This window comes from Leucopleurus acutus (genome assembly GCF_964270905.1).
Source record: "Leucopleurus acutus genome assembly, chromosome: 14".
NCBI lineage: Eukaryota > Metazoa > Chordata > Mammalia > Artiodactyla > Delphinidae > Leucopleurus > Leucopleurus acutus.
The window spans coordinates 28,274,472-28,287,441 of record NC_139156.1 but is presented as its reverse complement, the minus strand read 5'-3'; the positions used below and the strand labels follow the sequence as shown (position 1 = coordinate 28,287,441).

Genomic DNA, 12,970 nt, shown 5'->3' with positions numbered 1-12,970 from the left:
TCTGAAACAATGGCAGGGGCTCATACCTACGGCATCGCTGATTTCCAGATCAGCCAATAACTGCTTTGAGACCTTAATCACCATCTGCATATTTCCAAAAAGTCCCTCAAAATCAATGTTTGGTATCTGAGAAAGGAAAACAAAACAAAGATGCATAGAAATAAAATTAACGGCATATCATTCACATTAGGAACATCTCTTCAAAGGATGATACAAAAGCTGCTCAAGGTTATCTTCACTCACTCTCACGAAATTTCCAGAATGGGAACATCTAACATCGCCTTTAGTGTCACCGTCTGTCCTTGATCCAACTACTTTCTGCTCCCCCCTCCCCCACTACCATAGTAAAATGACCGTAGAACCAATTTCTATAATTGTGCTGGGACACAAATTCCACCCAGTACCCAAAATCGGATGGCACCGTCCACTTCCTAGAGGAGTTCTGTGAGTGACTGCTCCAGGAGTCCACACTCAAGCTGAGCCCAGTGGTCAAGTAACAAGCAATAGGATTGTAAATCCCTGGGATACCAATAACGTTTTTTCCCTATCTTCGGCATCTAAGAGAGTGTCTAGCATACACATATTAGTAAGACTTTCTGGAATAAACCTTATACAATCAGGTGCTACAGCCAGGTAACCCACTATCCCCAGACCTCATTATATTATTGCACAGCCTCCCAGTAAAGTGACAATCCCAGACTCACTGGAACTGTTTTCAGGAGCCACAGAAACAGGAAATGTCCTAGGAATTATTGCAGTAACTTAAGTTAATAAGTTAATAATGGACTTGATAAGTGACAGGATGGTGAACGCTTAAGTTGATGACAAATGTAAACTGGGGCCCTTGAATTAAGAGCAGCAAACCCAATAAATTTTATTTCAAACCCAAAAAATCTTTGTGGTGAAAGCTCCCGTACCCTAATGCATCAGGCTTGGAGAACCACGTTCAAGGCAAAGCTAACTTTCTCCCACAGTTCCCACCTGTGCCTGCTGCAGAGGTACCATGATCCGCTCCATACACATTTCCAGATCCCGAATGTAGTCTCTCTCCGTCTGAAGAAGTTCCTCTATCACCTTGGCTCTCTTCTCCAGCATCCTCTGCTCTGGGCTTTCAGTGGACACAGACCCAGAAGGGGCCACTAGTGCTGAAGACTGGGAGGAGAGGAGTGTCATTTCTAGAAAGGAAAAGAGAACTGGTCAGTAGCTCTGGGTGTAAAAGCAGGCCTCTGCAATAGTTTCAGTTGAAAAGAACACATTCTTTGAGAACCAAAGGTCTCGCAATTGTCAATCATCAGGAAATCTGATCCTCAAGTCAGTTCTAATCACGAAGATGAAGAGCTTAGAAAGCCATCCCTGCAGAAAGAACTTCTCCCATCTGCGATACCATTTCTAGAATCTGTCCTAAAAACAAGTAGCTGGCCCATTTTATGAGGACAAATCAGCGTCTACAACCTCCTTGGGAAAGAGGTTGAAAGAGGTGCTGTTCTTAAAAAGAACTGCTTGGTTAAGAATCTGCCAGCCAATGCAGAGGACACAGGTTTGAGCCCTGGTCCAGGAAGATCCCACATGCTGTGGAGCAACTAAGCCCGTGCACCACAACTACTGAGCCTGTGCTCTAAAGCCTGCAAGCCACAACTACCGAGCCCGCGCGCCACAACTACTGAAGCCTGTGCACCGCAACAAGAGAAGCCACCACAGTGAGAAGCCCGCACACTGCAATGAAGAGTAGCCCCTTGCCACAACTAGAGAAAGCCCGCGTGCAGCAACGAAGACCCAATGCAGCCATAAATAAATAAATAAAAAGAACTGCTTTCACTTAGTTAGGTATAAAACCCGTTTCATGAACTTAGCAGCAGAAATACCAAGCTGGAAGTTACAAATACTGATACAGCACATTAAAAGTAATATTATGGGGAACATAATAATGCCAACTAAGGGAAAGACAAAAATTAGGTAGGAATTATCTGTCTGAGATCTGGCTGACTGTAGGGCCCACCTTATTCCAGTTACTGTGATGGTGGATTAATATTAGCATGTAATAAAATATGTAAAAACTGTTTAGATTCTCCCTATCAAAACATTAATGAAGGGGACTTCCTTGGTGGCTCAGTGGTTAAGAATCTGCCTGCCAATGCAGGGGACACGGGTTTGAGCCCTGGTCCGAGAAGATCCCACATGCCGTGGAGCAACTAAGCCTATGGGTCACAACTACTGAGCCTGCGCTCTAGAGCCCGCAAGCCACAACTACTGAGCCCACGTGCCTAGAGCCTGTGCTCCCTAACAAGAGAAGCCACCGCAATGAGAAGCCCGCGCACCGCAACAAATACCCAACGCAGCCAAAAATTAAAAAATAAAATAAATTTATAAAACAACAACAACAACCAAAAAAACATTAATGAAGACTCACAAGCAAGTTTTGCTACTTCAAATGTCCTGGAAGATACAAATGTCCTATAAGTAGGAAGTTCTTTAATAGTATTTTCAACAAAAAAAACCTCTATAGAACCACACCACATGATCTAAGAATGAAAACAAATATGTATTTTGTCATTAGCTTTTACAAATACCTGCTACTTAGATACATACGAGGAGAGAACTATTATCTTATGCATGAGATGGCATTTGTTCATTTAAAATGAATGTTAAATGCTAAAATAAACAACTGAAAAAATTTCAACAGTGAAGCAATCTCTGCTGTTTACTTCAAATTCCTTAAGATCCACTTTAAAAAATGACAAATTTGGCAAGTAAACATACTAGCAAGTCTGAGTATGATTACAAGAATATTTTTACCCGGATCTAAGAAGCAAAAACACAAGTGTTCAAACTACTTATGGAAAACTAGGCTTTCACAGCAGATTTTAGTCTCCAAAAACCTTCCCCACTGCTCCCTCTTTAAGAATTTAGGAATTCCAATGTTTAAAAAGTGTAACCCAGATTCTGGTTTCTAAAAACCACTCTTCAGTAAAAGGAACCAGAATTCTTCATGTGGAAAGGGCATGCAGCCAACTTGAAGTAGCTCCCACTGGCCAAATCTGTACAATTTGAGTATCAAAATAACTAAGCACAGCAAAGCATTGCAATCCATTGACTAAAATAAGAATCCACGAGCTCTTATTGATAGTATATAAGTATATAAATAAATGGGGGAGAAGAGAAAGCTCTTTCTTATGGTAGAATGTCAGCTAATAAATATAGAACAATGGAATTAGAAAAATCAGTATTTTGCAATCATCGGAATAAAATTTGGTTCAGGAACAAACCATCAGTATGATTCTGGTGTTGGTGGTAGGGTTTTGATGAGATCGGGATATCTACATAGTTTTGAACTAGTTATTAAAAATTATTACAAAAATGAAAAAGTGACTCTAGAGTGGAGAACTGGGTTACACCATAACCTAGTAATCAAAATTAACACGACCAATTAGGGACAAATAGACATCATGTGCTACCAAATGCCAGGTCTAGAAATAACACAATATCCCTATATAGAAAGACAGTCAAAGATGCATAATCTGAAATGAATCTTGAGGAAACATCAGACAAACCTAGGGGTTTGCATCCTTCAAAATGTCATGTCATAAAAGACAGAGGAAGCCTGAGGAGCAATTCCCAATTAAAGGTAACTGAAGGACTTCCCTGGTAGTCCAGTGCTTAAGACTCCAAGCTTTCACTGCAGGGGGTGTGGATTCCATCCCTGGTTGGGGAACTAAGATCCCACATGCACATGGTGCAGCCAGGAAAAAAAAAAAAGGAAGAAAGAAAGAAGGAAGAAAAGATAACTGAAGAGATGACAAATAAATGCAATGTGTGATCCTGAACTGAATCCTGATCTGGGGAAAAAATTGCTACAAAGGACATTAATAGGACAAGCTGATGAAACTGGAATATAGACTATAGATTGGGTGTATGATTAAACCAATTAAAAATTTCCTGAAATGGACAGCTACATGTAGAAGAATGAAATTCGAACATTCTCTAACACCATATACAAAAATAACTCAAAATGGATTAAAGACCTAAATGTAAGACCAGATATTATAAAACTCTTAGAGGAAAACACAGGCAGAACACTCTTTCACATAAATTGCAGCAAAATATTTTGGATCCATCTCCTAAAGTAAAGGAAATAAAAGCAAAAATAAACGGGACCTAATTAAACTTAAAAGCTTTCTCACAGCAAAGGAAATCACTGATAAAATGAAAAGACAGCCTACTGAAAGGAGAAAATATTTGCAAATGATATGACCGATAAGGGATTAATATCCAACATATATAAACAGTTCATACAACTATACATCAAAAAAACAAACAACGCAGGACTTCCCTGGTGACGCAGTGGAGAAGACTCTGCGCTCCCAATGCAGGGGGCCCAGGTTCGATCCCTGGTCAGGGAACTAGATCCCACATGCATGCCACAACAAAGAGTTTGCATGCCACAGCTAAGGAGCCCGCTGGTGCAACCAAATAAATTAATAAATATTAAAAAAAAACCAAAACACTATTTCAAAATGGGCAGAAGAACTGAATAGACATTTTTCCAAAGAGGAAATGCAGACGGCATATGGAAAGATGCTTAACATCACTAATCACAGGGAAATGCAAATCAAAACCACAATGAGATATTAACTCATACCCGTCAGAATGGCTATGATCAAAAAGAACACAAATAACAAACGTTGGCAAAGATGTGGAGAAAAGGGAACCCTCCTACACTGTTGGTGGGAATGTAAACTGGTGTACCCACTGTATAAAACGGTATGGAGGTTTCTCAAAAAACTAAAAACAGAACTACCATATGACCCACCAATTCCACTCCTGGGTATATATCTGAAAAAAACAAAAACACTAATTCAAAAAGATATATGCACCCCAGTGCTCACAGCAGCATTATTTACAATAGCCAAGACATGGAAGCAACCTAAGTGTCCATCAACAGATGAATGGATAAAGAAGATGTAGTGTGTATACATATACACACACACAATGGAATACTACTCAGCCATAAAAAAAGAACAAACCGTTGCCATTTGCAGTAACACTGATAGACTTGGAGGGCATCATGCAAAGTGAAATAAATCAGACAAAGACAAATACTGTATAATATCATTTGTATGTGGAATCTTTTTCTTTGGCCGCTCCATGCAGCACATGGGAGCTTAGCTCCCTGACGAGGGATTGAACCTGCGCTCCCTGCACTGGAATCTCCGAGTCTTAACCACTGGACTGCCAGGGAAGTCCCTTATATGTGGAATCTAAACAATACAACAAACTAGTGAATATAATAAAAAAGAAGCAGACTCACAGATATAGAGAACAAACTAGTGGTTACCAGTGTGGGCGGGGAGGGGCAATAAAAGGGTGCGGGAGTGGGAGGCACAAACTGCTGGGTATAGGATAGGCTCAAGGATGTACTGTACAACATGGAGAATACAGCCAATATTTTCGAATTACTGTAAATAGAAAGTAACCTTTAAAAATTGTATTAAAAACTTTTTTTAATAAAAAAATTCCTGAAATGGCACATCTATGGTGGTCATGTATGAAAATATCCATATTACACACTGACACTTACTAAGGGGCATGATATATGCAACCTAGTCTCAAACAGTAAAGAAAAAAAAGTGTGTGTGTGTGTGTGTGTGTGTGTGTGTGTAGAGAGAGAGGGAGAAAGTGAGCGAGAGAGAAAATGAAAACAAAAATATGGCATAATGTTAAATACTGGCAAATGTGAATAAAGGAGGATCTGTGTACCACTGCAATTTTCTATAAATTTGATATTATTCAAAATAAAACTTAAAAAGACATAATTAGAAAATTTCTCTTTTTTTGGTAGAATGACAAAATTTCAAGCATAACTCTTATTTCATCAGAAATTAAGTAAATTATGATTAAATTAATTGTAGTGTACAAAAAATTGATTTTCAATGGCCTTATTTTAAATTTTCTTCGTGATTTCAAAGCTACAGAATTTCAGTCCCAAATATGGTTTCAGAAGCTGTAAGTTGAGAAGAGAAATTCACCTTAAACACAGGACTAAAAAGCTCTGGAAAGGGAGAACACTCACTGAATTCCTACCACGTGCTAGGCGCTTTACGAGTTTTGTCCCTGAACTCATTTAATATTCACATCAAAACTCTAAAGTAGTATTATTATTCCCATTTAACAGATAAGAAAACCTAGCCTTTGAGAGACTGACCAACTTGTCCCAGCCTATGTAATGAGTAAATGGCAGTTCTGGAATTTGAATCTAAATATATTTAAATCCAAATCCTGTATTTAAATCCACTTAATCCTGCACCATTCTGCCTCTCTAGCCTGGAATCTCAATTTTAAAAGGTCAGGGCCTATTTGCTTCAAATCTTAAAAATTCCCTGGAAACTATGATCTCTCAGGAATCAAAGTTCTATTAATTATAATACTTGAAAGCATAAAATACCAGCAAGCACTCATCAATTAGAAGTCAGCAACTTACAACCTAAGAGACACAATTAGATTTTTATTTATATTTAAAAAGAGAAAAAGAAATGGTAACAATTCTTCTAAAATATCAGCATGCTACTTTCTCCCTGCAGGTGGATTTATAAATTCTGGAACAGACTTTAAAAAACAAAAAGGAAAACAGTTTAGCTCGATCAAAAATCCCTGTGGGGTGTTTTTGCTAAATTGTAGTTTCCTGGGCACCACCCCTGAGATTGATTCAGCAAATCTGGGTGGATCTGCAGTTTTAACAAAATGCTAGGTGCTTCTGAAGGTGCAGGTGACCTCCAGGCTCCACACACACATGAATTAATACTCAAGGATTAAATCAAACTATGAATACCTGGCTTGAAATAGCTGCAAATGTAAAATTGTTTTTCCATTATTCCAAATATACCCTAGGGGGAAAAAAATGATCAACAATTTTACTATCTGGGACACCAAAGTGAGAGAGGGGGCCCCTCACTCACCCTGAAAGCCTTTGAATCGCGCACTCCCCCACTCTTTAACTGGGGGAACCCTGAGAAAGTCCATTTTCACCTCTGGGCCTCAACGTCCTCATACGTACAATGAGGATAATAATACCTGTTTTGCAGAACTGTTGAGCAAATTAAACAAGGTAATTACTCAACACAAGTTAGTTCTCCCACAACGGGCCAGAAAATGCTACCTGTACCAGGTTAAGGTAAAATGCACCGAGGAGAAATGGTTCAGATACCATAAAATTCCACTTTTCTATAAGAACAATAAAATCTGGGGATGCGGAAGCACATGGAGGAAACTGAGGCCCAGTACCAGCCTAACAATAAAAGTTGCAGACTAGCCCCACTTTCTTCCTAGGGCGGCCCGGGAGGCGTTAGGAGCTGGGGCTGACTGCACAAACTTACTACTGTGATAAAGCAATTAGGGATGGGTTGTTTTTTTTCTTTTGTCCCACCCCATCCCCTCCCCCGCAAAGTCCCCATTCCACTCCTTCTCAAGATATCCTCACCCCCTCAGGTTAGTGCATGGTCCCAGGCTCATACCTCAGTGTTCCTAGGAAGCGATTCAGTTAACCTGCAGCTTCCCACAACTCTACCAACCACATTCCAAAGCAGAGTTAAAGAGAAAAGCCGCTCACTCTTCCCTTGCCTCTGAAAGCTGGCTCCGTCTTTGCTGGGGAAAATCTTTGAACCCCGGCGAGGTCCCAAGCGGCACTTGAATGAGGCGGCTAACTGTTCTACCTGCTTTTGTGAGGCTCCAGCAACCCCGGAACGTACCTGCAGCGCCAAAATTCTGGTGCAAATGTTCCCACGGGTGGAAGGGCTGGCAGGCAGAGCAGAATCTTCCCAGAGCTCTGGAATGCTCCACAACCCCCTAAAATCCTTTGAATAGGGTAGGCATTTCCCCCAGGCTTTCCCATATTTACATATGAATCGTCCCGAGTCCTCCAGGCTATCACAACAGGGCCTGTTCTAAAGGACGGAGCTGGAATTCTCCAATTCCTGGACTGAGATGCAGAAGAGCGGGCCCAGCTCTGCTCAGACTCAATGCCTTTTCCCTATCAGCTTTCCTTTCCTAGTCCTAAAACAGCCACAACTCCACTTCAGGAGTTGTTTTTTTTTTAATGTATTTATTTTTGGCTGCGTTGGGTCTTTGTTGCTGTGTGCGGGCTTTCTCTAGTGGCAGTGAGCAGGGGCTCACTCTTCCTTGCAGTGCATGGGCTTCCACTTCCACTGCTCTTGTTGCAGAGCACGGGCTCTAGGCGCATGGGCTTCAGTAGTTGTGGCACGCGGGCTCAGTAGTTGTGGCTCGTGGGCTGTAGAGCGCAGGCTTCAGTAGTTGTGGCACACGGGCTTAGTTGCTCCGCTGCACATGGGATCTTCCCAGACCAGGGCTCAAACCCGTGTCCCCTGCATTGGCAGGTGGATTCTTAACCACTGCGCCACCATGGAAGCCCACTTCAGGAGCTTTTAATCACGAGTTTTATCTCTTTTTCCTACCCCTTGCTACATATTGTGTTTTTTTGGATACTCTTTTCAGGGAAGCAGTCTTATGATAAGAGGCAAGGATGTAAAGGGGGCAGCATTTGTCTACTTTTCTGCCCTTAGGACCTCTCATTCGGCAGGCAGTCCCTCTCCCTGGCCAGGCACAGGCCTCACTCCCCCCCCCACCCCCCCACCCCCCACCCCCCGGGTCTTGGTACTCTAGGTACCTTACCGTAACGCCATCAGAATGCAGATCTTACCAGGCTGGTCCCAGGACAGCAAGAACAGCACAGAGTAATTCACTGGAATTGGGAGCCATGCTCACAGCTCACAAACATTTACATTTTAAAAGAAAGTGAGGAAAAGAAAGTTGCCGAACAACATGCCATTTTTGTTTAAAAAAAGAAGGTGGAAGAAGAGGAGGAGAGAGGAAAAAAGGGAGAGAAAACATGCAAAAACCTCTACATATTTCCATATACACACATATAATATGTAAGTGCACAGAAAAAGGTCTGGGAAGAGAATACACTACACTTCTCAGCGAGTTTTGCCTCAGAGAGGGAACTGGGATTTGGGATAGAAGGATCAATGGGGACTTGAGCTGAATCAGTACTTTTTAATCTCACAAGAATCTATTAATGTATTGCCAGTAATTTAAGACAAACTGTCATGCTAGCCAAGATTCATCTCTACTAGTGAAATTTTAAGCAATCTGAGAGAAGAACTTTTGGTAAAGAGCCATCCCACTGCTACTAGGATGGCACCATTGACTCCTGAGGCTTTACTGGATGGTGCCTAACTCCCGGGTTGTTGCTTCCCTCCACCATCGAATGGAGCTCTTTTTAACTTTAAATTTTACCACATATTTATATGGCACTTACTCTATGTGTCAAGCATTGTTCAGGCACTTTACAAATACTGGCTTATTTAACCCTCATCACAATCCTACTATGGTCCCCATCTCACTACTGATGAATGAAGAGAAATTCAGTAACTGGCCAAGTATGTGGAAGATGTGAGCCCACACTGGCTCCAGAGCCTGCAATTGCTACTCTGCCTCTAGTGCTTTTTCCAGGCAGGCAAATCTTGGGAACTGTGACCTGGAAATCTACTTGTGGGTTTTGGTGACCACCTGGTAGCTAATGATAAAATGATGTGATTTTAAAGCACACTTAACCTCTGTATAGCCACAGGTCACCCACCATTAAGACTGTGAACAATTATGTATTTAATCACATATACATATGTTCACATCATTATAGCTGTAAAACCCTACTCAGTATAACATAAATAATCCCCCAGACAGAATCAAATCTAGCAGTGTCATACACAGTAAATATTCAATAGTATTCCAGACAATTTATGGCAGAAATTATGTGCAAGTGAAGGGATGTTTATCAGTGCATAAAGAAAATTTAGAAACCACCAAAATTTCTCCCAAAAGGGGCCTGTTAAATAAATTGCTGTGTATCTGCATAACAGAATACTATTACAGCCACTGAGATACAGATTTATATTCATTAATACAGAACATTGTCTCATGTGTGTTGTTAAATGGAAAAAGATTACAAAAGAGTTTGTGAAAGAACTGCAATTTTGTTAAAAAGGGAAAAATATTTTCAATGCACATATTTGAAAATGAAAAAGTCTTGGTGACAAAATTCTGATTTTTTTCTTTTCTTTTCAACTTACTGTATTTTCTAGTTTTCCTCTAGTGAACATATAATATTGACATGACAAATAATAAGGTGGAAAAAAGAACATTTGCTATACAACAAGAATACTCTACTACTCAGTCCTCTCTCAATTACCCTGTTAAATCCCTTTCAAATTCTTTCCTCACTTTTTTATAATCTGAGATTTCTTTCCTGACCTAATCCCTTCAAACTGCTGAAGAAAATGGGTAATAAAACACTTGAAATAACAATTTGCTAGTCTAATAAGAAAAGCAAAAAAAAACCCCACCTGCTTAGCAATCTGTCTAGAAAACTCTGAGAGGAAGTGATCTTTGTAAATTTGTTCATATTCCCACCAGGCCAAGGAGGGGATCATTAAGTCCTGGTTTTCCATGTGACCACATCACTCCAGCCTGCCCACCTAGCCCCACCACTTCTTTTCCTTCAGCACCTATGTTACTTGTATTTGGAGAAAGTTTATCCTGCTCAATGTTAAACTTTCAGCACTGTGGTCCCTGACTTTTCTGTAGGACTCATAGCAGACTCTTCCCGGATCACCAGACTTCAGGGAAGAATCTGTTATATTTTGGTGCTAAATCTCAACAGTAACTGAAAAAACTTTCCCTGTGCCTTTTGCTCAGTGACTGCCTTGCCTATTTTGGCAAGTAGCCTCCATCCAGCACAATCCCTGCTGGGAGGGTTTCCACCTCGGGAAACCCATTACCCCCTTCTTCTACCAGGGCCTACCCTGGCCTCTAAAAGAAGAGCAAACAAGAGTCAAGTACCCAGAGTACAAGAGTCTGCAACTTCTTATGCTGCCAGGATAGCGAAATTAACACTAGATCCTCTGAAACACCATTTTTGAACACTCACCAAATCCTAGAAAGGTGTGCTGTTAGGGTGCTTAAAACTATCAGGTTATTATTATTGTTGAATCTTTAGGCAGCAGAAGTGAAATAACCAAGAAGTCAAAGATAGTTTTTGTAAAATAATAATTAGAAATAAACCATCACTGTTTAATAAGCAAATTTTGATTACAATCAGCCAATAAAACTTTACATGAAAACTTTATTTTCAGACACACATCTGATGTTTTATTTACCAGGTCTCTTGAAGGAAGGTATTATTGCTCTCAGTTTTCAAATGAGAGCAAAAAGCAATGAAATGACTTGCCTGAGACCACGCAGCTAATAACTATTCAAAACGAGCATCTCAAGCCGGTGCTTTCCATCAAATGTCAAGGCCTGTTCTGGGTTGCATGGCTTTTTGATATGAGTGTGGCTGTTTCCTGCACTGTATTTCCATTTTTGATAATAACATTACAGTGATGTCTCAAATTTTGCTCATTAACAGGACCCTCTGGTTATTTTTCTATCCTACTCTAGAAAACCAGATTTTCTTCAGCTTCTATTTAGTTTACTTTTATTCCTTCCACTTGTTCTCACATTTTATGTATCTTTTAGAACTGTGTACAAAACAAAACAAAAACCAGTTGATCTGAGTTATAATCCTGTTCAAAGTTTTAACTACAAAAATATATGAAAATATTGAATAGAGAGCTACCAAGCAGACTGCTAGGAGATGGGGCGAAGTACAGAAAGCTGAAAAGCCCTCTGAAGCTTTCTTCCGTCTCAGGCAAGTCATTTCATCTGTCTGGTCCTCAGGAACAGCAAACCAAGTGGGGTGAAACTAGGTGGTCTTAGACATAAATTCATGAAACAAAACAATAATATAAAATAGAATGAACTTAAGCATTACGTATTTGGTTACATTAATTTAAAAGGGTGAACCCAGTCTTTCAAAATAAGGATTCTTTCCAAGTGTGATCCAATATTTTTATGTAAAATCTGATTAAGCCTAGGATATCAGTTAGTACTATCTTATTTTCTAGCTGAAACCTGGGGAAAAAAACAAAACCTCAATATGAGGGAACATAAATTGGGTTTTCCCTGGGACCCCAGTCATTCATGCTGTACAGGCTTCAATGAGCTCTCGGCATCCCAATAGTCACTCTGTTCCCCTATATCTCCCCTGGCTTCCACTTCTAGGGACACATGTGGAGCTGTTTCTAGATCTTGAGAGGGCAGCAGGCTCAGTGAATTAAGGTACTCAGACTACAAGTCAGAAGATCTGGGGTCTAGCCCTGCCCCCACCTTACCTGAAATGTTACACAGCCTCTCTGGGCTGTTGTTCCCAGGTGTGTATTAACAGAGCAGTTGAGCCTCTTTGGTTACTTCCAGGCTCTAAAATCTTATGTACTTTCCTACTCTGTTACTTCACTTACTCCTCTTGGTTTGGTATAACTACACTAGTCTCTAACTAGCTCCACAAGGAGTGTCACTTAGCGTGTCACTTAGTGACTAACCTGGGCAGTTAGTCGCTTCCCCTCCCCGAGGTCTGTGCTATTACAGAACATAGCACAACATATTTTAAGTATTTGTTTCCTTATTATTCCTTGAACATAACAAGCTCAGCTTGTCTCTGTGCTTTTCTGCTTACCTACTGTCCTTTTAGCCCAGTTAGATGAAGGCTTCTCTAGTCCTTGGATTACTCTTTTCTCTAAACTTTACTTCTTGAGTAACAACACAAAATAATACTTACTATTTATCTTTTGATGTACATGTTCTGTGCCCTCAAATAGAATATTTCACTGGATAACAAATATTCATTGAGTACCTACTGTATGCTATGTAAGGGTCTGGAAACACCACCTTCACTGCCATCATGGAGATTAGAGTCTACTGAACTTTTCTGCATACCTAATCTGTACCTAATTTACAGTAGGTAGCACAGCAACCAGCACTTAAGAGAAGGCACCAATTATTATTATTATTTAGAGTGCCCTAC

At 40.4% G+C, this 12,970-nt stretch overlaps 1 protein-coding gene across 2 annotated transcripts in view; it reads right to left on the bottom strand.

Annotated features, from left to right (window-relative positions):
- Window positions 1–12,970, bottom strand: part of DNMBP (dynamin binding protein) — a 110,456-nt gene that overhangs the window by 26,121 nt on the left and 71,365 nt on the right. For both annotated transcript variants that reach the window (XM_082854921.1, XM_082854922.1), the window contains 2 exons: window positions 982–1,175; window positions 27–126 (listed from right to left, as the gene is read on the bottom strand). In XM_082854921.1, the coding sequence (XP_082711047.1) occupies window positions 27–126; window positions 982–1,175 (294 nt within the window). The remainder of the gene's footprint in view (window positions 1–26; window positions 127–981; window positions 1,176–12,970) is intronic.